Consider the following 25,382-nt stretch of genomic DNA (forward strand, 5'->3'; position numbering starts at 1 on the left):
GACACTTACGCGCATTGCGTCTATGTCTCTCATTAATAAAAAGATGGAGAAGGTAGCGGAAAAATATAGAACATGGCATGAAATGACACCGAGATAATAGGTCTGGTCAACCGTACTGAATTTGATTCTAAATATCGTGAGAATGTTTAAAATAAATTTAATTGAAACGGAACATCTAGGTACTTCGCACGTTTATAAGAGTCTAACTTTATTATGTTTTCGAGAGATCGAATTTGAGAAATACAGAGTTTAATTGAATGATATTCTCGAAAAATTACGTGCAGATTACGACAACAATAGGCTTTTGCGACTTGTAGAATCATATCCACAGAAAACGCCACAAAGAATCCAATGACCAATATCATATTTCAGGTAGAAGAGAGCGATGGCAGGCGCGAGAGCACGGAAAATACGTGAAAAGAATGTTCCATCAAACGCATCTAGGGAATTCGAACTGACAGGACAACGCATCAATCATCCTCCACGCGAAAGATCGAACTTGCTGATATATCAACCAACTAAATCGTTGAATCTGATTGACTGAGACGTTTGCCGATACCACTCTGTGTGTGCTGGAAAAAAGAGAAGGACCCGGAAATGTGGGGGTTTCCGTTGTCGCCAGAGACACAAAAATCCTTTATATGTAGCAGTGGTGGTAGAAGATCTTTTTTCTTGGATTAAAATTGGATACCTTTCTCTCTTTGCGCAGCACAACGCAATGGTGTTGGTTTTGAGGCTCTTACAGCTTAATTAAAGTTGACAGAATTTCGTTAATTTCTAACTGGAATGAAGATGACGAGAATTAATTTTTCCACTCAAAAAAAGGTGGAAAATAATTTATAATCTAACTGTTATGACGATAGCAACGCTACAAATCAGATAACAAATAGATGCAGCCGCTCCGTCTCGATGGCGACCGATTCGATAACAAAACTAGAAATAGGGAGCAACAGAGACGATAAGAGAACGGAAAAGAGAGAACGAAGCGTTCGATGTTTGCACTCTATGAATAATAAGCTAATTAGAAAACAGCGGGAACGGGAAATGAAGCGATGAAAAGAGACAATTACCTTGAATCTTCATTTCCGGACACAGCTAATTTAGAAATTATACGCGTTTTTAAAAATAAACTATTGTATTGTAGCTGAAGAAGATAGAGCGAAGAAAAATAGAAAATAACATTGAGCTTTTCCCTTTCCACTCATCTAAAGAAATAAATGGGCGATTGTCTTGACAGCTTCAGAGAATGACAAACGACCATCTCGGAGCATGACGATGATGACATAGCATTGACACGATGGGGGACAAGTGAGGGAGGCGCGAAAAAGAGATGCAGTAGAAATGGGACTCGAGAATGCAATGGAAAGAAAGAAAAAGAGACGCAGAATAAGGGCAATGCTCTTTCCGAGACTCTCGGAGACTCGCAACACGGACGCACAATGAATCGTCGAACGGGTCGTCGAGTAGGCGTGCCTCCAGTATTCTCCAATGTGTTTGAGGGATTAGCCGCCGTGCAGTGCCAATGGCAGTTGAGTTTCTCTTCGTTTCTCTGTGTGACCCGCTACATACAACAAAATATCATTAGCTGGATGGTTCCGGACACCGAAACTACTTGCCGTCCCATTTTGCTGCAAATGACACAACGCGAACTTGGGAAAAGATCAGCTGAGTTTTTGAGAGAGTGCTAACATTCAGTCTAGAGAGTGATAACAACAACGAGGACCCAGGATTGCTTTGAGGCTACTAGCCAGCAGAAAAGACGAAAGAGCACGAGGTATATTTTGACTAAATAGTGAAACTTAAAACGATAATTATTTCTTGAGAATAACTAACCAATTTGTGATGGAAAAATAACAAGATAAACTCGGAGAGTACAGAGCGTATTTATATAGAAGCCCACATTATTTATACGTTATGGTTGAATATACAAAATGGCACATATCCGTCGATGTTAGCGTAATAAACTAATTTAGAACGGGAACCGCTGGGGCATGTTTTTTCTCAAGTTTCATCGCTAGTTCCGGCGGTTTTTGGTTGTCGGTGTGCTCGCGATGTCATTTTCGAAGGTCCTCGAGGACACGTGCCATCTATTTATTGCTATTCTCGGATATGGAATAAATTGAAGATAAAATACTAACGCTCATGTTATAAGCCTTTTTTCTACAGGAAATGAAAAAAGGGAAGGAAGTGTACGAATCAAGGATTAAAAATTAATATTATCAAAATATTCCATGCTTTCCACTTGTGGGAATTTTGAGAATTTGTTTTGTTTCCGTTGCGACGGAAACAAGCCGAAAACAGAGTAGTGAAAGAAGCTCTATTTGGGTACTGGGGAGCAGACAAGAGAAGAGTAGGACGAAATGTTTGTTTTCCGTATTTAAAATTGACGATAATTAAAGATTCAGGATGGGAAAAAAGAATGAGCAATTCAGACAACGAGAATCCGGATTCGAATCCCAAATAAAACAAGCGTCAAAAATTCTTCAAGAGTCGCTCTTGCATGTGCGAAATTAATTTTTCTGTTTTTCAAGCAGACAAGGCTTCCGGTTGTAAATTTCTATTCGAATATTGAAGAAAGGGACTAAAGGTCAGGTTTACGGAGCTCGAAAATAAAAAGAAAACAGAAAAGAATGAGGAAAAACGAAGGGAAAAATTCTGAAAATCCTTGAAAAGTTCAAGTCATGAGCGGAGACGCAGAGAAAATTAGTCCAGCAGAGCGCGTTTGGCCGCAGTGGCTACTGCGTGAAAAGGGCGGAAGTTTAAATCGAGAAGGGGAAAACTTGAAAAATGAGAATAACTAGGAAGAAAGTTGGTATATTTAATGAATTATTAGTTAGGAAAAACATAAATGAAATTTATATCAACAGGAAAACAATTTCTGTATTTCTTTTCTATCCTAACCCAATAATTACCAAGTTTTCTTGTTGTTTTACTCTTACATGAAGTACATAGAAAGCAATAAATCCAGTACTTCCAAGGAGTCATATAATTCTTCGAAGGGACACTGCAATAAATATGTACTGAAATGATATCTTTTGTGGCAGAGACGAACTGGAATCTGAAAAAAAAAACATCTAGGGAAGGTTTGCACATGAATCGGAAGTTTCGTTAAGTTTAGAAAAAAGAATACATACATGTCTATAAGTGTTTTTTTATTTAAGCTACTCATAACTTCATCAGCCTTTTCGGCTTCTGCATTTTTGTTGTTTGTCGAGTTTTTCAGAATCTCTAGCAGCTTCTTCGTGTTGCAATGTCATCCATCATTTCCCGAACATTAGTTTTTGCCTCCTTTTGACAAATTCAGACAAGGAAGTTTTCAATTGCGATTTATAAAATCTTTAAAAATCAGAAATGAATTTGACAATAGACTTCAGATTTATTTTGGAAAATATTAAGTTTGTACACATTCATATTGGAGCCTGTTTTTTTCAAAGAAATTAATCTTCCAATTGCAATTCTGATTTGATCGATATGGAATTTATCCCATATCTCAAATTATATCTAACACTAAATGTGAAATATGTCTTTTCTAAACTAAGAACAAACATTACATCAAAAGGAAAACTGAATAAAGAACTTGAAGCTTTTTTTTCCAAGAATATTTGACTACGTAACATGTAGACGATTCGCATTAACCTTGCGTCCATAGATCAGCTAACATTCTATTTTCATTGTTACAGAAAATGGCTGTCTGATGAAGTGGCTTCACTTTCTCAAAATCATTCATTCTCACAGAAGATCAGAACACCTCTTAACATTCCCAAAAGTTCTCGTCATCATCTTCACCATCATCAAACACCGCCCTTCACCTTTCTCTTGCCTCCTAATTCACTCAAACTGATATGTGTTGCGCAATGAATTTCTCCGCGAGGCACTATCTCTTCGATCTCTTTTCAAGTTTGACTGGGCGGGATTAGCTTCTCCCAATGGCTTTTACAATGACACAGGTAATTGTAGAAGTCATCAGTCAGTCACAATTCGGATCACGATGCCGTCGATTCGGTATCGTCTTGTGGCATTGGTAGTGTTCATTTCATCAGTTTATGGACAACAAGGTAAGAATTTTGGAACTTTCAGGAAATCCTCAAAATTTAGTGTGTTGTATTGTACAGTCTAGAATTAAAACATGAATAACATATATAGTTAATATATGGAACGCCAATTTTAGATTTTTAAAAATGGTTTATTGCTACTTTCAAATATCTCGCGACAAAAGTTTCAGAAGCGGCAGTTGTCCAAACCCCACCAGTTCAACCAACACCTAATCTTATTCGTTTTGGATCAGGCGAGCCAGTGCGCGCGATTAGACCAAATCAATTTCAAATTCAACTTCCCGATATCTATGATCCATTGAGAGACGAACGTCCAAAAAGAAATAATCATGCAGGGTACATTCGTCATCCTACATTCCAAGTGCCACAACAACAAGTACAACAGTTCAGACCAGCAGGAAATGTTTATATTGCCCAGGTAACACATACAGATTATTGATATTGGAAATGTCAATTCCTTCAGCCAAATCCAAGAGTCGTCAGTCAATATCCATTCCGGTCAGCTCCGGTGGTTCGTCCGTACGTAATCCCGCAGCAACAATTCCAACGCCAAGGCCAATCACAATATATCCAACAACAGTACAGACCACAACAACAACAATATTCTCAATATCCAAGATTCGACCTCCGCCCCCAACCTGTTCGACCAGTCCGTCCAGTGTACATTGCGGTTGGTAGTTATTTATTTTTATGCACACCTAACAAATGTCGTTCCAGTCAACCCCTGCATCTCGTCTGTCCTATACTGAAAGACCACAAACATCTTATGGGGATGAGATTGAAGACACCAACTACCTGAGTGTACGCACAACTAAAGTTGCTAAATGTTCTAATAAATCATTTTTCAGGGGCGTCTCACACCTGGTCCAATTGCTCCAGTGACACAAGGATATTCAGAGAGGCCCCCAGCCACTGTTGCCCCGTATATCGAACGCCCAGTGCCAGCTCGCCCAACTCCTTATATTGAGCGCCCGGTTCCAGCACGACCAGCGCCGTACATCGAGCGTCCAGAACCTGCTCGCCCAGCACCATACATTGAGCGCCCAGTTCCCGCTCGCCCTGCTCCATACATCGAGCCAACTCCAGCTCGACCAGCTCCTTACATTGAGCCTTCTACAGCAAAACCACAACCAAGACCGCAGCCACCAAGAACTCGTCCATACGTTGCTCCCTCAACAACAACACAGAGATACATCGAACCAACTACCCAACGACCAACTACTCGTAGAGCAACAGTAAGCCGACTTTCTGACCCACCAGTAGGTTTAAGTTTTTGCACGTTTAGACTAAGAGAATAACCACTACTACCACCGCTGCTCCAACCACACCACGCCTTACCACCGCACGGGCCACAACTCCACTAGCCACTACATCACGTCCGACGACTCCAAGTCCAACGACTCCTCGAGCTACGACGCCCCTCGCAACCACACCACTTGCAACCACAAGGGCACCTTTACCACCTTCACCACCACCAAGAACTTCTAAAAGACCAGTTACTCAGGCTCCAACAACTCCAAGAGCAACAACTACAAGAAGACCAACAACAACTACACCGAGACCAACTCCAAGAAGAACTAGAAGGTGAGAAAGACTTTATGTGGATAATTGTATTCGCTTTTAGGCCTAAGACAACAACTGCTGCTCCAACAACTACAACTGAGGAAGTCACTCAAGGATATGAGGAGGAAGCTGTTGAATTGCCGGTAGTCTCTTTTTTTCCATCATAATCTCGAATAATTCGTCTAATTTAGAAATATGATGAGACCTTTGTTGGGCAGTACTATTATGGTCGTCGTGGTGAGGGAGGCAATAACACTTTTCCATTGCCATCTTGTTTCTACAATCCATCAGGATATGTTTGCTGTAATCTAATGCTCAATGAGCTTATGTCAACTTCTTTTGAAGAAGTGAAGGTTGCCACAAATCTCTGCAACGTTCACAAATTTGCAACCAAACTGCAAAAGCATTCAGAGAAGATCTTCAGCACACAATTTGAGACTATTGTTTCTTATCAGGATTTCTCTCAAAAAATTCATTTCAAGAAAGATCTAGTGTGCAAGATCGAGGTTGAAGGAAGGTGAGCTTGCGTGTTCATAAATAATATATAGAACCCTGCTTGCAATTTTTTTATTTTCTATTTTACAACTTCCAGATTCATTCTTGCATATGCGACGCCAGAAGATGTAGAGCAGGAGAAGATTATTCCAACTGTGCCTTCACAAGATGTTCAAAAAGACTCGGACGTTTTGAAGCAAGAAGTCAAGTCTAAAATCCGACAAATTGAAAGAGAACTTTAAATTTGGAAATCAGATTTCTCTCAACATTCTCTCAACATTGTATGTGTAAATAAAGATGAGCTTTTTTTTGAAAATGATCCTGAAACATTTAAAAAGAAACTAGAGAATCAAACCCATAAGTCTAGAACTTTTTTTTTGGAACGGACCATTAAGAAAATTGTGATCTAGTATAAACTGTGCACTATTACGGTACATAAAAACATATTCTACATGTGATGAATGCTTCATACCTGGCTTTCAACTTTTAATATCTTCTGAATATTTTCTCATTAAACAGGCAGTAAATCTCAATATGTGATAAAGTTATTATTTCACCACTTTGCTCTTTTTTTTGTAGTTTTTGAGAATTACAAAAAAGTTTATATCGGTCAATTTGTAGTTGTTATGGGTTTTTGATCAGAACATCACTACTTTATCTCTAGGTATTTTTTATTCTCATTGCTTTGATCAAAGCTTTATCATTAAACCAACATTACACAAAATGACAAAAAGATCTCTGACAATGAGATCACCAATTACGTTGAATTATTTGGCCTCTAATTTTGAGTGAAGCATTTTTTTTTTCGGATCAGTACCTTTTGCCATATTAGGCTTTGTCTGCAATAACAAACTGGATTGCAAATTAACTAAATGATAAAGATCGGAGTTTAAGAAACGCTAGCACTCGACATGTATCTCCTAACAATCCTTACAGTTTTACAATAAATTATTTACCAAAAAATACGTATTAAAATAAACTTGATATCTAAAGTCAAGGTGTTCGTACCTTGTTCGTGATCTCCTCAAATTTTGCAGAAAAAAGACATGCGCCTTCTCCTTCCACTGATAAGATCAGACACTCACACACATTAACGTGTAAAGCTTCAATGTTTTGCGGGACAGGCAATGAGTGAAAGTAAAAAAGGAGAAACTATTACACAATTGGCTTTGAGAAAGTTTTAAACATGCATGGAACACTAATAAATTATCTGAAGGGAGAGGAAGCAATTTTTGAAAATCAAATATTTTTTCAATTGTGTTCAGTTTTTCAAAAATTGAATGAATTAATTGATGTAAATATTTCACTGCCTGAGAATAAAATTTATTTCAAGGCAATAATCGTTAAGGATGTGCAATTAAAAAAAATATTATTTTCGACAAATCCCTGTGCAATTCTGAAACCTGTATCAAACAATCTTTATAGCAAATATCACAGAAAGTAACTTCAAACTTGTAAATATTCTAAGAAAATTTCGTTTCTTCATGAATGTGCTTTCTAGTTTTGATTTTCTCTTTCCAAATATCCACTGAAGTGTAAAAGAAACTACGGATTGAGTTTCACTGAAAAACTGCTTCACTCTCATTTCCTTGCACCTTCCCAAAGAAACATTCAAAATCTCAGTGGAGTTGAGTAACCAAACTGACTCTCATCTTTCTTTTCCTCCTCCAAAACCTCAACGGTCCCCAAAATCGGGTAATGAACTCGAACTCGGCGAAGAAAACGGAAGAAACTGGGAAGAAGACGAAGCAGAGGAGCAGATAGAAGAAGTATTGGGGCGGTCCTCGGTTTGGACAACATGCTTTTTTCCCGAAAAGCTGGCAGAAGAGAAAAGGGAAGAAGAGAGCTCCCTCTTGCTTCACCCTCTTTGAAGAGAGAGAGAAGGAGAGCACACTTCATCATCGATCGCATACGTCGTCATGTCTTTTCCGTTTTGTCCCACTCTAAAACCCAAAGCCAATTTCACTTTTGTTTATGATTTTTCATAATGTACTTTTATATCCTTTTGGTTTTCTTTAATTATGTCCCAATTTTCCTTCATTTTTAAAATTTCAGAATCGCAGAAGACAAAATGCGTTCTTATCTACTGCTCTGTTGTGTAGCAGCTTTTGGTATTGCAGGTAATTTATTACTGAAAACGATAAAATAATGTTAAAAACTGTTAAAAAGAAACCTTAGCTTTTGGCTTATTATTGTCATCTTTAATAGTGAATTTCTCAAACATTTTCAGAGCTTCGAAAAAAATGCGAATAGTATGGTTCTTATTATCGTCTATTTTTGTGCTTGTAAAAAATGGCATAAGAAGTAAATGGTTCCCAATTTCTGGAAGATATTTTATCAAGCTTCTACTGGTTTTAACACTTTTTGGTTGCAAATTTTTAAGATAGGAACCGATCAAATTTTGGTTTCTAGTGTATCTTTTCTAGCAGTACGTTTGTACTAAAGAAAATTCCACCTGTGCTAAAAATTTGAAACGTTTGTATGTCAAAATCTACACTAAATATTACTTTATCCGATACATTTTTCAGATCAAGGTTTCTGTCTTCAAAGTGCAACAATATTACATGAAATCTTGTATTTTTTCAGAGACATATGCCGAAACCAACTGTACCATAAAAGGCGAGATATCATGTTATTCGTGTATGGGACGTGATATGGAGAATTGCCAATCAGGGCTCACATGTTGCAAGGGAGCTTGCTTCAAACTTGAGGATATTAGTGAGTCTTTTACACATTAGTATTTCCTCTCAACACTCTCACCTGCTATTTATTCCAGAGCATAACGTTATCGTGAAAGGATGTGTGAATAACAGAGAAGAGGATGCATCGATGAAGGTGCGTGAGCTCAATGTGCCACTTTATTGGGCCAACAAGGAAAAGGTTAAAGGCGAGTCTTTAAATTATTGTAAAAATTAGTAATAAAAATATATTTATGAATTTTGATGTTATGAATATTTTCAAAACTTTTTATACTAGCAAGTGTACTTTTTAAAACACGACAAAAACTCAAATTTACTCAAAAACAAAGAAACATCTGAAAAAATTGTGCTCAAGCTAGACAGATGTGAGAGTACATTCAAAGTTATCACTTTATAAATTTTTTGCAATTTTATATTTAAAAACAAGTGGATTTCTAAATTTTCAGGAGAATCATTCTTCTGCACTGGAAAACACTATTGCAATAATACATCTCGTGTTAGTTTCATAGTCTCAATCTTTTCTGTAATCTTGGCTCTTTTGATCATCGGATAACCCATACTTCTTCTTTTTATCAATAGGAATTTATATTTACTGCCTTTTTAATACCTATTTTGTTTTTTTTATATTTTTAAAAAATTTTGAAAATTGTCAGTACCAACAGTACAAATAGGTTTTTTAACCAATAAAATGTCCCAGTTTCCATGAAACCTCCCTTTGACACTTTATTCATTCCAACACCATCCCAACCATCTTTTCATTTTGCCTTTATTTTTGAAAATCATTTATTCTTAAAAATTTTTTTTCTCAATTGTATTTTAATATAACCCGATTCAATTGAAGACAATAACAAAAATCAATTTCTAGGAGAAAATAAAAATAGAACAAAAAACAAATGGATATCAGACTAGGAAACACGTGAAGATATTAGAACAACGGTTGACGCTGGGTGAAAGACTTTTCCACTGGGAATTCTAAAGCTGGGGACGAAGACATTGGCAAACATCAAATATGGATACAAAACGACACGATGCAGGCATTTCCTGTATCATTGGCTCAAATATTAGCTGGCTTGTGCTCTTTTCAACAAATAACTCCGTTCGGACAAGCATACTCAATGGTTCACCATTTTTGTACGTACCACTCACAGAAAATTCAAAGTTGATATACTGAAATTGAATGAAAATAAATAATAATTATGCAGCAGGTAACTCACATTTAACTCTGGATTCTTCTTATTTCTCTCCTTCATCAATTCCAACATTGAAGCATTGTTCTTGGTTCGCAATCCAAATCGACTCAATGGATTGATAGCCATTTCTTGAAAAGTTTGGCCTGTTTCTAAACTGCTCACATCTACACAGTCATCAAGATTCTCCGTTTTCAGCCAACTTTTCAATGTATTGAATTGATCCTGCAAAAAATAAACAATATTGGTTCTTTTAAATGCTGCTGCTGCTTTTGAACTTTGTTATACTCAAGCTTTTCACGTAGGAACAAACTGTATAGACATGCTCCTTTTAGGGCAGCTTTCTGCTTTCCGATGCAGACCTTCGCCGTTCTCTAAATTTTTTAAAGGGGGAGTAGAGTTTGTGGGGAAATATATGTTTCTGACTCTAATTTTGCCCCTGATGTCGAATATCGATGTGAAAAAATTCAAAAAAATTTCCCTGATTTTATATTAATTTTTAAAATCCGAAAATTCATTGGATGCCTATATGTGAGTTTTCAAACGCTGAATTTTCCCGCCAGAGACGCCCCGCCCACGAAACCGTGCCGCAGGTGTGGGTTTACGAGATGAATATTTTCCTTCTATTTTTATTTGATTTTATACCGATTTTCGTCGATTTTTCTCATTTTTTCGCTGTTTTATGTTGAAATTTTTGTTATTTCTCTTAAATTATGCCTTTCTATTGATAAAATACACAAAATTCCATGAAAAATTCCATTTTCAGCACAAATTCGACGGGAAACGAGGAAAATCGCGGAGACACGACGATTTCTTGGAAAGTGAGTACTTCTTATAGAAAATATTATTTAAAAAACAATTGTAAAGTAAGAATCGCTAAATAATTAGGCCTAAAACATCCTAAAAATCATCAGTATGTCGATTTATTCGGCAAATATCTTACTATCGTAATAAATTAAATTAAACTTCCTATTTTAATCCTAGTGCTTATCAATATTCTCTTTACAAATCTCAATAACGAAAGTTCTCCACATTAATACAAACATTTAACATTTCAGTTATCCGGAACACGTTGATTCGTCGCGCTCCCGAGGACAATCTTCGATTTTTGTAGTTTTTATTCCCAAGAATGTTTTTTTTGTAAAGTTTATTGAATATAAACAGTCTTATAATAAATTTACTTGTTTTGTCTAAAAAACAAAAGCATTACACACGAATAAGTAATAGATTTATTGTCCACGGTTGCCTCCACCTTGTTTCCCGTCGAATTTGTGCTGAAAATGTAATTTATCATGGAATTTTGTGTATTTCATCAATAGAAAGGCATAATTTAAGAGAAATAACACAAATTTCAATATAAAACAGCGAAAAAATGAGAAAAATCGACGAAAATCGGTATAAAATCAAATAAAAATAGAAGGAAAATATTCACCTCGTAAACCCACACCTTCGGCACGGTTTCGTGGGCGGGGCGTCTCTGGCGGGAAAATTCAGCGTTTGAAAACTCACATATAGGCATCCAATGAATTTTCGGATTTTAAAAATTAATATAAAATCAGGGAAATTTTTTTGAATTTTTTCACATCGATATTCGGCATCAGGGGCAAAATTAGAGTCAGAAACATATATTTCCCCACAAACTCTACTCCCCCTTTAACGCAACAAATACGTATTGCATCTTTTTCGAGAAAAATTAAGTTTTACAACTGTGCAACTCACCTAGCCATGCAACTATTCCAATAAAACCGGGAAACATAGTTATTACAGAATAAAGATTTCGTTGTATTTTATATTTGCCACCTTTTTTGAATTTGCCATTGCAACAAAATAAAGCAAAAATAAGCTTATATATAATACATTTTCGTAATATTTCAGACACCTGACAAAAAAAACCAAGGACGGGTTCATGAACGGTTTGATAAATATATACTATGACTGACTGTGTATTACTTCTGTGTTAAACCCTTCCTAATGTTTCTACTTACCATTTTCTGATCCGTAGGTTTTTTCTTATTGAAATTTGGTAACGGGTTGGCGATACTTGACACATCAATCATACACATACAAAAGTTTTCTGGAACGATCACATCAGCACATGTTCTTGTGTTGGGAATTGCATCAAATAGACTAATTCCTCGTCCCTCATCGGATTTTGCTTTGTTGTCTCCCAATCTCATGTGAACAATATCGTGCAATGTTTTGTGAACGTCAAAGTTACTGCAATTTCTCATCAGTTGTTATAAAGCAAGGCTTTCTACAAACCTGGTCAACTTGTGCTTGTTATCCAAAAAGTTTTTATACTCCACAGGATAAGTTTCAGCAAACCCAGTAGGAAACCTCATGGCCATAAGTGGCATTCTTTCTTCAATTCTTCCTGTATATCTAGATTTAATTGCTCCAATTCTGTTTCCATGATCTCCCATGATAATTGATAACGTGTTATCCAAATCTCCATTCAAATGCATTTGACTCAAGTGTGCCGCAAGTTTTTCATCAAGAATTTCTAAAACCAGCCCTGCTTCATGAGTCAGTCTAAAAGTTTTTTGTTGAATTTTTGATCAAGTTCATAAGTTCATACGTTGTTACAAATGTGAATCCAAAATGGCAAATATTTCTATATCTATGGGCAAATCTTCTCCAAATATTGACAAATTCATTTTGCAATTGCTCTCCATCTCGACAAGCTTCGTATTTCCAGTTCTCATATACAGCCAAGTAATATGCACGGTAATAGTGGTCAGCTGGATTCTCAGTAAATCCTGCAAATTTCAAGCGTTGGGAGAAACTTCATCTTCATATTCACAATATGCAACTGGATAAAAATAACAAACCTGGTTGAAACTCTGTTGGAGGATAGTTGAAAAGTCCCAATCCTTTTGTAGAAATATCTTCGTTGAACAAACTTTCACAACCGTACTCTAAAATTTAACTGGTTGCTTACTTTTTTATATAAACTCACGAACTTTCTTTCATAATTTTCCATAAAAAGTTCAACTTCGTTGGGTCCATTTTATCCTCTGTCGGGAGTAACCAATTAATATTAAAATCTCCCGATTTATCGTATTTTGGTTTTTTCAATGCTTCTTCCATGTCACCAACTAGAATCGGGGCAAGGTTCACCATCGAGTTATCAGCTACTTTCGTATACCCGTACAGATAATGATAATCTAGCTTGGCCATGACTTCAACAGTTCGTGGCATATGTCTCATGAACATAGTACGGGCGGTCGAATCAAAACTGAAAATTGATGTATTCAAGAGAATTTCGAACTATATTACCCAAGGATGTCAATAGAATATCTGTCGACAGCTTTGGATACTTGTTCTCTGATCTTATTTCCATAGTCTCCGTAAGAGTAGAGATCTTTCACTCGGAGAATCTGAAAAAAACTAATCATTGGGGTTATATTTTAAAATTCACCTCATCTTCCGGCAGGTTTTTGTCTTTCATACCAGGGAAAGGTTTTTTCCAAATTGGAACTTCTGGTTTAACAGCTTTCTTTGAATGATTGTAACAGTTAATTACAAATGCATCTGCATTTACAAATAATCTTTCATTTGATGGAATCTGTTTAAAACCGCATTTCTATAAGAAGCTGGAACTTATCACTTACTTCTAAAGTTTTCTTAATAAACATTGAGTTCTTTGTCATATTCCGTTCAGGTTTTCTGAGTCCTCCTTCAATAATGTCCACTTTGCACTGAACATCCCTCTCTAGTCTCGGCCAATCCACAAAATGAGGATGTACATAAATATATCCTTCAGAGTCCATTGTAGCATAATCTTTTTGTTTTACTTCACATTTCAATTGACGCATTCTTTCAGATAAATGAAATGGGATTATATCTTCTGCATATGAATTGGGCAATGGAAATTTACAAGTATTGTCAAATGGATGGTGTGTTAAAAGAGGATCCCGTTCGATTTCTGTTTTTATATTGTCATCATCTCCAAAAACATTGATATTCCATAATTTGTCTATTGCAGATTCTCTAAAAATATCTAAACTAATATTCAAAGTTCAAATGCAACTTACTCTGTCTTTTGCGACTGAAGTCTTGAAGCTCTGTTTAAAATCTGCGCGGGAAGAGCAAATTGATTAGCTGATCTGATATTGGCGGTGAACAGGAAGGCGGCAACAAATGCAAATAATATCTGAAACTGACATATAAAGACAACTTATCACTCAAAAATATGAAAAGAAAAATTGTGTCCTAAAAATTCTTCCAACAATCTATCTTTGTGGGGATACTCCACAAAAACGTCTTTGTAATAAAAAACGTAGATTCACTTCGAACATTTCAAAAATTGAGAATCAAACTAATATCATCCAAATCAAATTCAGAGCTTTTACTCATGCAAGTTCTATTCCAGCATACTTACCATGACAAATCGCATCGGCTGCGTTTTCCTTTTCACGTTCCGGAACCAGGTGATCATTGTCTGCAAGTTAGGATAGATCGGGAACAAATGAAACAAATTGCCAAGAGTTCGAGCTCTTTGCCATCTATGTCTGTAGCTTGCAAAATCTCTAGTAGCTGTTCAAACAGCTTGCAAAATCAGGGAGATCAGCAATAGAAGATCAAGAAGGAAACGGAAATGGAAATTGAGAGGAAGAATTAATAAGTCAAGAAGACTAGACATGATATAAGTCAAGATTTAAATTTCTAAATAATTGGTTTATTACTAAGAAGAAAATCTAATTTAATTCTCTTTTTTTAAGGCTTCACTATTATTGAACGCAAAAAAATCGGAAGTTCGACCGCAAAGTGGTACAAGTGATGTCTTCTTTTTTCAGTAATGTCTTATTCATTGGAAGAGGGTGGACACCATCGAATATGCATGACAACGATGGAACATCAATGTTCTTTCCTAACATTTTATACCGTTTTTGATAAAGACGATGTTTTATTTATAAACGCTTGTCTGGATCCTTGTGTGCCGTATTTTATAGTATTAAAGCACACGTAAAATCCAAAGCTTCTAGAAATATGATAATCCAATGGAAGAACCAGAAAGCATCGTGAGAAATGGGGGTAAGAAACATAATGATGCACGAGGCCTTGTAAATACGGAAGGTTATGAGTTTGATGATTGCTGTTTGAATGGGCCGGTTGTCCCCTTCTTGGTTAGAAAGATCAGAAATTACAACTTTTTTTTTCAAAGATGGGAAGAATTGAAACAAACAACTAATTTTAAAAATATATTATCAAAAATAGAAAAATAGTACTATTTACAATTTTTAAATTGGCAAAAACTCAATTTATTCATACAGTTTAATTTACAAACATGTTTTATTTTCATTTATCAAAAAACTCCACCACAAAAATTCAGAAATTAATCTTCAAGTTATCTTTTCACTTGATATTTTTTATAAACGTAAGAATATAAAAAATACCATAAATGCTGAGAAAAACATCAGTTCTAAATTCAAAAATCTTACAATTCTCACGATTAACATATTTCTTGAATTTCAAACAATGCTACTGTTTTATTTAATGCAAGGATAAAATGATAAAGTTCAAGTTCAAAACACTAACAATGCAAAAGTTCTACAAAAAAGCGGTAAAGACAATTCTTCCGGAATCGTTGCCCACTTTTTCGATTTTTATGGCGTTTTGAGGGGAGGACACCTTTGAAAGTTGCGCCGAAGATCATAAATGTGTGTTGAGTTTTGTGTGGTGATAATCTTGCAAAAAGAATATGGAATCGATGTTTGCTAATTTCAATGGAATAGGCCTTCACTTTAAATTCATTGCGTTTCAATTCATTTAGATAATTAATTTTACAGTTTGAAACCTTTTGTAAAAATCATTACAAAACCATTGACTACATGACAAAACCATTTGACTATATTGACAACAAACCATTGACTACATTGACAAAAAAAAACCATTGACTACATTGACAACAGTTGTTTCCCAAAATTTAATAATATGTTCCAAACAGAGCAGTTCAAATGTTTCGAAATGGAAACAAATTGAGGATTGCAATTGAACGCAGACTTGAAAAAAAGTCACATCCACGTCTGATTTATTTGCAGAAACCATGTGAAACTTCGGATTAAAACAACGCTGGCTTAAAAAGTCAACAGTCTTTTGCAATGAGACCACACGTACGTATTGTTAGCGGCGCAAGCTGGTAGACAAGCCAAACTGTAAGACATGATCAATGAAAAAAGCCGTGGGTGGGTGGAGCTTATATTTAAAAATATTTACTACGGATCACGTTAAATTTCTTGAAAGTGCAGTATCTGGGTATTTTGTTTTAAATGCATTAACATGAACGTAATAACCGAATATAACAATCAAAAAATTCACAAAAACTATATTTAAACTTCACTATACATTTTTAACTGTAATATAATGAATCATTACGCTCCTTTTGCTATCATTTATACAAAACACCCACAGAGGGCATTCCTACTTTAAAAGAATGATAGATAGAATTTCAACGCTTACTTTCAATATTAACGGGTCAATATGCTAATTTTCAGTATCCATCCGAAACAGCTGGAGCTACACTCAATATTTGTTTAGGCTTCGCCCTTTTCATAAATGACTTTCTCTTGCTGCTTGTAAATTCTCTTTTCACTGTCCATTCTTGGAGAATATTCGTCTTTATTGTCTCCACACTTCACCTCATTTCGGAGAGATTCTCTCCAATTTGACATTGTTTTAATTTCAATTCTTACAAACTTTATTTGTCATTCACCGGTCATTTACAATGGTTAAAAATGAAGGAAACAAGGCCTCTAGAACACATAAATTCAGACATTTACCACGTTTCAAACCGAGAAAATTGAAGGCCATAGTTTGATGTTTTGAGCATGGTTGATAGGTGGACTGTTAGATCATTGAGTGCAAATAAAAAAACACGGAAAGTGCTCATTGGGACATGAGGGAATAGAAAACCCGTAAAATCGCCGGTAAAAATGGATAGTTAAATTGTAAAGGGTAAAGGCAAAAGGGGTCTAGATGATCAAAATGATTGGCACTTTCTATAAAATCTATATTACAGAGAAAATAAATTGAAACTAGTCACATTAAATCACAGTAAATTACAACTGAGTTCCTAGAGTATGGCGAACTTTTTCAGTCCATTCGTCAAGACAAGTAGAGCATTCTGGTGGAGAACCAACGGCTGCAGGTTCAGCATGAGCACATTGAGCATAGACACGAATTTTGGAAGAAACTTCAAGTGAAGAAGATGGGATCTGAAATTGAAAACAATTTTTTGTAAAATTTATTATGTAAAACATGAATCTACCGTAGGACAGCTAACTGGTTTTGAAGCACTCGTAAATCCGTCAAGCATAGCGATTTTTTCGTCAATGCTCAAAGAGCTTTGTACACGTTCGTCATTCCAAACAGCCGGCCACAATTGAGCAATTTGTTTTCCTTTGCGCATGGAATCAGACATAGGAACATGACGAAAGGCAGCAGATAAGGCTTCACGTGATTGTACATCTTCATGATTTGCCATAACTTCCCATACAAGTGATGAAAGAACCATCAGTGATTTCTCGCATGTCGAACTATCCGTCTTCAGCCATTCAATCATTCGAATCGCTCTTTTGACATCACCAGCAATTAAATGAACAAGAGCTGTTGTTGTGCAAAGCGGTCCATCTTCTCCATCGTACTTATTTTGTTTCTGAATTTTCCCGTTTCTTGGTTCGTCTTCTATGATGCTTCCATTACATTTTCCTTCGATCGGGCTGTACAGATGCTTGGAAACCGCCTGTACCACATTAACATCGGAAGCTTTTAGGCGGTCCACTATTTCTTCTTTATCAACACCTTCGTTTCCGTCCTCGTTTAAATTTCTAACTCGAACGTCAGGAATCAATCCGGGTTTCTGAACAAACTGGCTTTCGTCGACATTTGGCATGAATCTACGACCATCTCTGGCTTGAAAGAAAAACTTTTTTGTGACATCCGCAGAGTTTCCATTTTTCTTAGTGAGTACTCCGCACTGTCCAAAGTCATTCTTTCCCCACGCAAAAACTGAACCATCATCCGTGGAGGCGATAGTGTGATTGTTGCCTAGAAAATGTTAAGTAAACTCTAGACTGCTAAACATATGAACTTACCAAGAGAGACATTAACCCATTTGGCTCCATTTGGTTCGAAAACTTGATGGGGCTCCATGCGTTCATTTTTGTTACCATGACCAAGTTGATAGTCAAGACCTTTACCCCAAGTGTATAACGTTCCTTCTGATGTGATCAAAGCGGAATGTGACAAACCGCATGCAACACTGACAATATTTCCATCAAGGAAATGTTTGACTTCCCGAAGACCAAGATCTTCTCGAGGAATTTCAGCTGGCAAATTCAGATTTACGCGAGGAGTGCTACCATTGGTAGACGGTGATGGTGAGCTAGGATCCTCTGTATTCTTAAGTTGAGCACTCCGAATTTTCTTCATTACGAACATTCGCATCTTGAGCTCTTGAGGATTTCGACCCCATTCAAAAACTCTATTGTCTTCCGTAATACAAATGGAATGATAATAGTGTGTTGCAATGTCTCTCACACGAAGAGGTCCAAGAGGCAGTGGAGTGAATGCAAAAACTTTCTTAATGTCATCATCAACTCCCATTTGTCCATAACTTCCTGATCCACAAACAAGAACTCTTCCAGTATCCGTCAGAACAACAGTATGAGCTCTTCCGCATGCAATTTGAGTCACTTTGCATATCAATCCATTCACTCTAGTAGGAACAAGTTGATTGGAGTTATTTCGACCTCCGTGTCCAAGTTGACCCCATACTCCCCATCCAAAAGTCCACAGTGATCCGTCAGAACATATAAAAGCCGAGTGGAATTGGCCACATGCGATTTTCTCGATTGCAGGCCAATCTCCATCAACTTGCTGAAAGTAAAATAAATTTGAAAATTTGAAAAGATTGTTCAAACTTACGTGTAAATTAGCAATTCTAAAAGAGTGTCCAACACCACACTGTCCAAATCTATTTCCACCCCATGCCGACAATTGTCCAGAAGAAGACAGAACAAGAATGTGCTCGGCTCCACAAGCTATCGCTCTAGGCCGCCCACCGGGATATTCGAGAACGCGGGGAAGGTGCTGAAATTTAGAGTACATTGGAAAAATATTTGACAGACATAGATATGTTACTTGTTCAGGTTTTGGTGCCGGTGGAGGTAATGTTGGTGCTCCATTTGTGACTGAGTCTGATCTTTTCGATTTGGCGTTCATTTCTGAAGAAATTTTTGATTGAGCTAATAATTAAAATGACAATTCTTACGAGGCATTTCCATTCGTTGCTGTGCATTCGTGAAATTTCCCCAGATCATGAGACGGTCATCTTCAGTTATTGTGGCTCCACAATTATTTCCTCCAGCAAGAGGAAGAAAATTTGGAAGGTTAGCATGATTCGATATTTTCTTCTCCGATAGAATATGAATTGATGAGACGAGTGAAAGTATCTGACACGGTCGCGGAAAACGATCTGAATTTGTTATAGCGATACGGAGGCACATTTCATGGTAAGATGGAAGGCTAATATCTCTTTGCCAAGCAGATAAAATAGCACAAACTCGAGCACCATCAGCATCTGCTAACTTAGACCAATCCAAATGGCAAACAAGTGACATTATCTAAAATCTGAATTGTTTTTTTTCTGATCTTAAATAATAATTGGTCTAACCTGTAATCGATCTGTTGAGTTGGCTTCATTCCAGATTTGGAGGCGATTTTTGATGATGTAAAGAAGAACTTCAGTTGATGTATCAATTGATTTCGTTTCATGAACATCTCGCCGAACAAGAGTTTGAGTACACTTCCACATTCCCGCTTTAGCACAATCAACAGAACCCTTGTGAAGATGCTCGTGACGAGCAAGGAAGTTTCTGAAATAATTTAGTAAAACATTTTTCAAAGAACAGTAAAGTTAAAATTTAAAAATAAATTTAAGAATCTCAATTAAAAATACATTTAAAAAAACATACGATAATTCTGCATCATACTCGCGAATCTTATCCATATTTCCTTCAGCCGATAATGATCTTTTCACAAACATTTCGACAACTCTTTGCATTAGATTATCATGTTTTGCAGGATTAGTTTGAATCGTGTTGAGCACCTAAACTTTCGTATCAATCATTTGGTTTTTTGGTGGCGGAAAATAAAGAACAAGAAGAGATAGAAGGAGCCAGATGGAATCAAGAAACCAGGAAAATGAGACAGGAAACAAATTTACCTCGGGAAGCAGTTGTTCACCAATTGATTCATTCTCGAACGCCTTGAGCAAGTCGGACATGGATAACTGAAATCAAGGCAATATTTTATTGAGAAAAAGTATGGTTGACTCACATTTATAGCTTTAGCAATCGAGTAAATTTGTGACAATTCTTTATTCGTCAATTGCCTATTCTTCCGCGTACTCAGTAGATTTGGAATCAATGCGGATTGAAATTCGGCTGTATCGATTCTACATGCATTTGCGACTTGGGCCACTGATTTCGAATTGAGCTGCAGTGGAGAGAGGCGGAAGAAAAATTCAGAAGCAATCTTCGTGAGGTTTCTGAAAAATTAGTTCGTAAAAAACTATATAGAAAAAGATCTGGGTGGATGGTGACTCTATCAAAATTGGGACACCTGCCGGACAAAACGTTCGAGTAAACGAGTTGCAGCTGGACACTTCATAAGTTTATGAGATACCCGCAAAAATGACGGGCTGTGGCAGAAAGTGGTGAAATGACGAAAATAACTCAAGGAAGGGGAATAATGAAAATCCCTATATTATTATTGAGCATCAAACTAAATATACGTACTGTGCATTCTATGTTGCTACACACTGTTCAGTTTTTTGTTAATTTTTAGAATTAAAAAAGAAGTAAGCGATTCACATGTTGGAACTGCTACATTAGTCTTCTAGAATTTAAATTATCAATATGTAAGAGCCACAGTCATACATTAACTTATTTCCAGGAGGCAATGTTGTTAGAGACTTAATCCTAATTAGAAATATACAGTAGCAACCACTGCCAAAACGCAGCCATATGTTAAAAAAAACACAATATAGTACCGCGAACTTTAATCTATGTTGGATAAACATTCAATACACGGCTACCTCAGGTTTCATTCTATGAGTTCAAAACATATAATTATTTATGAAGACCAGCACGTAGCGTTTTATATCTGGAAAATTATAATGATGATTTATGCTTTTTCTATTTTTGAAATTAAAGAGTTGATAAAACATTTTTAGACAAGATATACAAAAAACGTGCGACTGAACCTGCATTGCTTGGAAACATGACAATCTGAGCGGTGACAAATTGAATGAAACGCGCAAATCAAACTATAAGCCTACATATTCTAAAAGCTCTAAAATAAAATAAAAAACAAGAAAAAGTTGGATTTGCTTGAAAGAAGGGAATGATTGCGTCTCCTTCCTTCTCACAATCAAACACGGTGAATAAAGAGAGTCAGAGATTTAGAGCGGATGGGAAGAGAGAAAAAGAAAGGCGGTCGAACACAGCTGTTTCTAGAGAGGTCTCATCGTTTTCGTTTACTCATTGAATGGTTGTTCTAAAATATCACACAGTTGACATGAGAGTGCATGTGCCAAAATACTTGAAATTATGCCAAAGCTTTTATGATATTAGTAAACACGACGCGTTTAGATAATCAATGTTGGTGAGTTGATGCCTATGGATCTCATATGACCCGGAAGAACTGATGATTTAAAATATCGGAGCTACTCAGTCAGCGAAGAGAGCACACGATCAAAAGAGAAAGAGGTCGCCGGCACTCTCTTCAGGTCACCAGAAATCACCATGAAACTTGAGTGGCTCAAAGAATTTTCGGATCAGACACAGCACGAAGGTTTCGTTTATAAACAAAACAAAGATTTTCGGAGAAAGTGGCAGACGATGTGACAGATGTCCATAGAAGACCCTGCATCACATTTTTTGCAACTGTGCAAATACCAAAATGAGCGGTAATCGGTTCGATTACGCTTCACTGGTTCACTCGTTGAAATCAGATGAGAGACCGCAAAAAAGGCGAAACACATTATCCGTTGCATCGGAAGTGGTAAGCCAAGTTTTGATATATTGAACATTCAAAATCCCAAAGGACCCAATAGTCCAATAATTCTTGTTGATTTTTGATAGCTGTCATAACCCATCAAGTGTGGATCAACAATAAAAGTTAGAAAACTTACAAAGCAGTCGACTGTTCCACACGAACCAAACCTCGCTCATTGACTACGAATATTCCAGCCAATTTGTGTGGTCGAGATGGCATTGCTACAATTCCGAGAGGACGCCAGTTAGTGGACGTGCGTACAAGAGTATACTCCAGACGACTGGACATGAACTGAAAACAATATTGAATTCATTTTTCTTCTCCCGAGTTCTGTTCTTACTCCGAAATGTAAAGCGCTTCTGATTTCATTATCATTCGAAACTGTGAACAACATATTATCACCAGCATGCACCATCCAAGTCTCTGGAGGTACTTTGAATGTTCGTTTCGAAGAATGTGCCAATGAATGAAACGTATTGTAGACTTCCACAATTGATTCGGTTGTGTCAAGTGCAACGACACCACATGAATCCGCCGCAAAGAACTGCATTGTTGCCGGCTCGAGCTGTAAATATTTAGAGATTCATGAAGAAATAAAATAAAAGCATGCTTGGCACGAAGTCAGCCGAAATTTTAGTTAATGCAGATATATCAAAACATTTAAGCCGACAAAAGTGTACAGAACATTTTTTGCAAATGAGAAGGAGCCAGCGATACAAACCTGACTGAAACCCGAAAACTCCGCCTCGGAAAACATCTGAATTGGGCAACTAATTTGTTAAGGCTATAATTAAACGGGTAGGGTATTATCAAAATTTCTATGTGAATTTCGTGTTGTTTAGAGACGACCTATGTTTATAACTTTTAAACTATTAGCATAGCGTTTTCATCCAGTACCCGAAAGAATTAGTGTAAAACCTTAGCTGCAACTTTCCCCTAAAAAAATACAATTTAGGTATTGTTAAACTTATAATATTAGTTTAAACATAAGAGCAGTGATATGCGATTCAGAAAACTTACCACAGTAAGATCTGATGGTACGCATGTTGTCAAAACTTCTCGAAATCCCTTTCCACTTCTTTCAATTGGAATTATCCATTGTGCACCAGTAAATCCCGTGACAAGCAACTCGATAGAGTTTTCATCAAGAAGAATGTCAATCTGGTGCAAACTTTGCGGTGCTTTCAACTCGGACACACATTTTCTGAGGTGAAGATCGACGAGAAGAATGTTCCCAGCCTGCAATTTATCATTAATTGTTGTTATCTTTGTAGATATTTTCGTTTCGTTTTGTTGCACAATTGTATGTTTTTTATTGTTTTCCATCAGAAACTAAATAATAAAACAAGAGCAGTCAGCTGCCATTCACTTTTTAAAACACGTTCATGATGGCATTCCATTCTGACGTTCCAATCTCTTTGTCACCGTAAATCACAACATTAGATATCCCTTCTCACACCGCTGGACATCACATTGATAATTATTGATGCGAAAAGAGTGATGGGCTCATCTAACGCAAAGTTTCATCACATAAAACTCACTTTATTTGCAACCACAGCCATAGTGCACGGTGGAAAATTGGAAACGAAGCATTTAGTGCAAGTGGGTGTGGCCAGGCAAGGATCCACTGTTGGAAGACTCAAATCAATTACAGTCGTTGTCGCCCACGAGGAACCACCCCACGTCACGTCCTGGAACAATTTAAAGTTAGAAAAACAAACAGGGTTTTTTGTTGAAATTCTTGTCATTATGAGAAGTAATCTATCAAAGTAATACTGGAAGAGAATCATCTGGAAGCGTTGTGGTACGAAAAGTCAGAAAACAAACAGATGACACACTATCGGTTTCTTTTGTTTTTCTGTTTTCGAACAATTGACACATGTAATTCGATATCCTGTGGATACGTAACACATAATGAGTTTTGATCGAAACTGATTTTTGGTTTCATTTGTTTTTAAAACCACAAATTAACATCAAGAACTTACGATAAGAAGCCTGATTGGAGTAACGAGAAGATTACCATCAGCAAGTCCAAAGATGGCGAATGCTGCTTGACTTCCTAAAACATAGTTTTTTCTTGTTTTGAATGCCAGATAACACCTTTAATATAGTTTAGTTTTCCGAAAGAGTTGGATAATACAAATCTCATTTTGAAACTAGGTATTGGCAAAAACGTTGTACTAGTTGATAAATGCTTCTCAGTAAATCGTTTATTTTTCTATGCATTTTAGAATGTGAAAAGTCTTAAACTTCAGTTTCTGCACCAAGTAAACAAATTTATGTAAAATGTTCAGATCTTTTAGAGACCCACTGAGAAGATACAAGTGTTTCAAGTTTTCAGGAATCTGTGTTCTTAATGTTCCACGTTGCAAAACGTGAAAACTTCCTCTTAATCTTTTTTTTAATTCAAATTTATTAGAATTACAACATGCCACGTGAAAGTTTTAGATAAGAAAATCTGATCCACGAGTTTCTGGATATTTTGAAATCATTGAAAGACGGTGTTTCCCGATTGGATAGTATAAAATATCTCTAGAACAACAACATAAAAGTCGGAGAAACAATTTCAGCAGTTGTCTTGAGGGTTAGAGAATTAAAAAAAATTTGTTTTTGAAAATTAACTTCTCAAAGTTTTTTATTATTTAAATGTTTAATTTAAGCAATTCAACTTACCAATGCATACAGTAACCGGGCTAACATTGAGGGAGCATGCCGTTTTGATATTTACAACGTTTTTTCTTGGCTTTGTGTCTCGACTTGTCTCCAAATAAGCTTGAACGTCTCCTTTTGACGTAAGCAGCAAGATTAGAAGAAACGAATCATCACTGAACACCGAATAGTCAATAATTGAATCATCGGCAGAGAGCTCGTCGAGTTCCAAACTGCACACGTAAGGATTTTCCATCATCTTTCGGCGGGCTGGAAAATTATCAAATTGAATTGTTTATTTGAAACATCCAATGAATCTAGAGCAATTTAAAGTTGTTCACGTTTAAAAAAAAAATATTTTCACAAACCTTTTTTGCCACTTTGTCGGTGGACACTTCCTTTTTGTGAACGCGCTCCAGCTTTGGTATTGTTCAGAAGTGGAAGCAATAATGATTCTGAAGAAGTTGACGTATCAGAACTTGAATTTGCCGATGTTTTACGAGAATTTGTACTTCGTTTGAAGAACATATTAGCGAATTTTGTGTGTGTATCCAGTTGGCCGTGCGGCTCTTACTGATAGTGTCTGACATAGACCGAGATTCTGGGATCCCTCCCCCTAGAGTGATTGGGGTGCCAAACACATGCTTCACAGCAATAAATTACCCTTTCAGTTG

At 36.5% G+C, this 25,382-nt stretch overlaps 4 protein-coding genes, 4 non-coding genes and 1 pseudogene across 14 annotated transcripts; 5 read left to right on the forward strand and 4 right to left on the reverse strand.

Moving 5' to 3' along the window:
• Window positions 1-390: 390 nt before the first annotated feature.
• On the reverse strand, window positions 391-639 carry T18H9.9. Its single transcript, NR_069166.1, has one exon. It is a non-coding gene; the product is annotated as an Unclassified non-coding RNA T18H9.9 (non-coding RNA).
• Window positions 640-1,418: 779 nt separating this feature from the next.
• T18H9.10 lies at window positions 1,419-1,609 on the reverse strand. The gene has a single exon (NR_069167.1). It is a non-coding gene; the product is annotated as an Unclassified non-coding RNA T18H9.10 (non-coding RNA).
• A 2,328-nt stretch (window positions 1,610-3,937) lies between these two features.
• On the forward strand, window positions 3,938-6,426 carry grd-6 (Ground-like domain-containing protein; the record flags this gene model as incomplete). Of its 6 annotated transcripts, none has more annotated exons than NM_001307786.2 (9): window positions 3,938-4,055; window positions 4,388-4,470; window positions 4,516-4,722; window positions 4,770-4,853; window positions 4,901-5,287; window positions 5,338-5,636; window positions 5,677-5,758; window positions 5,807-6,132; window positions 6,208-6,426. In NM_001307786.2, 9 exons carry the CDS (start codon window positions 3,989-3,991, stop codon window positions 6,350-6,352), a joined length of 1,680 nt encoding a protein of 559 aa, NP_001294715.1. The 6 variants fall into 6 exon arrangements, with proteins under 6 accessions (NP_001294715.1, NP_001355527.1, NP_001355525.1 ...); NM_001368465.2 differs by having other exon boundaries at window positions 5,557-5,636; NM_001368463.3 differs by having other exon boundaries at window positions 3,965-4,055; window positions 4,223-4,470; window positions 5,557-5,636.
• A 1,369-nt stretch (window positions 6,427-7,795) lies between these two features.
• Window positions 7,796-8,074, forward strand: F07C3.15. The gene has a single exon (NR_069168.1). It is a non-coding gene; the product is annotated as an Unclassified non-coding RNA F07C3.15 (non-coding RNA).
• A 91-nt stretch (window positions 8,075-8,165) lies between these two features.
• On the forward strand, window positions 8,166-9,697 carry nssp-60 (UPF0506 domain-containing protein). Its single transcript, NM_072989.7, has 4 exons — window positions 8,166-8,230; window positions 8,697-8,828; window positions 8,887-8,997; window positions 9,256-9,697. The coding sequence occupies exons 1-4, from the start codon at window positions 8,182-8,184 to the stop codon at window positions 9,360-9,362; spliced, it is 399 nt and encodes a 132-aa protein (NP_505390.2). The 5' UTR covers window positions 8,166-8,181; the 3' UTR covers window positions 9,363-9,697.
• On the reverse strand, window positions 9,569-14,468 carry F07C3.3 (alkaline phosphatase family protein). Its single transcript, NM_072990.5, has 12 exons — window positions 14,381-14,468; window positions 14,034-14,152; window positions 13,611-13,989; window positions 13,418-13,564; window positions 13,276-13,376; window positions 12,960-13,234; window positions 12,828-12,914; window positions 12,575-12,755; window positions 12,259-12,528; window positions 11,982-12,213; window positions 10,024-10,221; window positions 9,569-9,976 (listed from the first exon to the last, which is right to left on the reverse strand). Exons 1-12 carry the CDS (start codon window positions 14,435-14,437, stop codon window positions 9,782-9,784), a joined length of 2,241 nt encoding a protein of 746 aa, NP_505391.4. The 5' UTR covers window positions 14,438-14,468; the 3' UTR covers window positions 9,569-9,781.
• On the forward strand, window positions 10,765-11,190 carry F07C3.17 (annotated as a pseudogene). The gene is made up of 2 exons: window positions 10,765-10,817; window positions 11,055-11,190. Coding segments are annotated over exons 1-2 (189 nt in total).
• Window positions 14,469-16,681: 2,213 nt separating the features above from the next.
• On the reverse strand, window positions 16,682-25,293 carry glo-4 (X-linked retinitis pigmentosa GTPase regulator homolog). Its single transcript, NM_072991.5, has 17 exons — window positions 25,077-25,293; window positions 24,733-24,978; window positions 24,045-24,118; window positions 23,601-23,750; window positions 23,080-23,298; window positions 22,400-22,624; window positions 22,196-22,350; window positions 20,338-20,548; window positions 20,225-20,290; window positions 19,974-20,107; window positions 19,673-19,874; window positions 19,271-19,622; window positions 19,141-19,223; window positions 18,925-19,089; window positions 18,093-18,876; window positions 17,267-18,045; window positions 16,682-17,213 (listed from the first exon to the last, which is right to left on the reverse strand). The coding sequence occupies exons 1-17, from the start codon at window positions 25,234-25,236 to the stop codon at window positions 17,058-17,060; spliced, it is 4,161 nt and encodes a 1,386-aa protein (NP_505392.3). The 5' UTR covers window positions 25,237-25,293; the 3' UTR covers window positions 16,682-17,057.
• Window positions 20,775-20,924, forward strand: F07C3.12. Its single transcript, NR_069169.1, has one exon. It is a non-coding gene; the product is annotated as an Unclassified non-coding RNA F07C3.12 (non-coding RNA).
• Window positions 25,294-25,382: the final 89 nt, after the last annotated feature.

The sequence above is a fragment of the Caenorhabditis elegans genome, chromosome V (genome assembly GCF_000002985.6).
Source record: "Caenorhabditis elegans chromosome V".
NCBI lineage: Eukaryota > Metazoa > Nematoda > Chromadorea > Rhabditida > Rhabditidae > Caenorhabditis > Caenorhabditis elegans.

Excerpts from the sequence above, each read along its gene's own strand:
- nssp-60 (NM_072989.7), top strand. The coding sequence starts at position 8,182 with ATGCGTTCTTATCTACTGCTCTGTTGTGTAGCAGCTTTTGGTATTGCA. Across the intron at positions 8,231-8,696 it reads AGCAGCTTTTGGTATTGCAG|AGACATATGCCGAAACCAAC; the intron begins GTAATTTATTAC and ends GTATTTTTTCAG. Across the intron at positions 8,998-9,255 it reads CAACAAGGAAAAGGTTAAAG|GAGAATCATTCTTCTGCACT; the intron begins GCGAGTCTTTAA and ends CTAAATTTTCAG.
- F07C3.3 (NM_072990.5), bottom strand. The coding sequence starts at position 14,437 with ATGATCACCTGGTTCCGGAACGTGAAAAGGAAAACGCAGCCGATGCGA. Across the intron at positions 12,529-12,574 it reads GGATTCACATTTGTAACAAC|ACTGACTCATGAAGCAGGGC; the intron begins GTATGAACTTAT and ends AAAAACTTTTAG. Across the intron at positions 12,214-12,258 it reads AACAAGCACAAGTTGACCAG|TAACTTTGACGTTCACAAAA; the intron begins GTTTGTAGAAAG and ends GAGAAATTGCAG.
- glo-4 (NM_072991.5), bottom strand. The coding sequence starts at position 25,236 with ATGTTCTTCAAACGAAGTACAAATTCTCGTAAAACATCGGCAAATTCA. Across the intron at positions 19,875-19,973 it reads GAGTATGATGCAGAATTATC|AAACTTCCTTGCTCGTCACG; the intron begins GTATGTTTTTTT and ends AAATTATTTCAG. Across the intron at positions 18,877-18,924 it reads TTAGAATTGCTAATTTACAC|CAAGTTGATGGAGATTGGCC; the intron begins GTAAGTTTGAAC and ends TTTTACTTTCAG.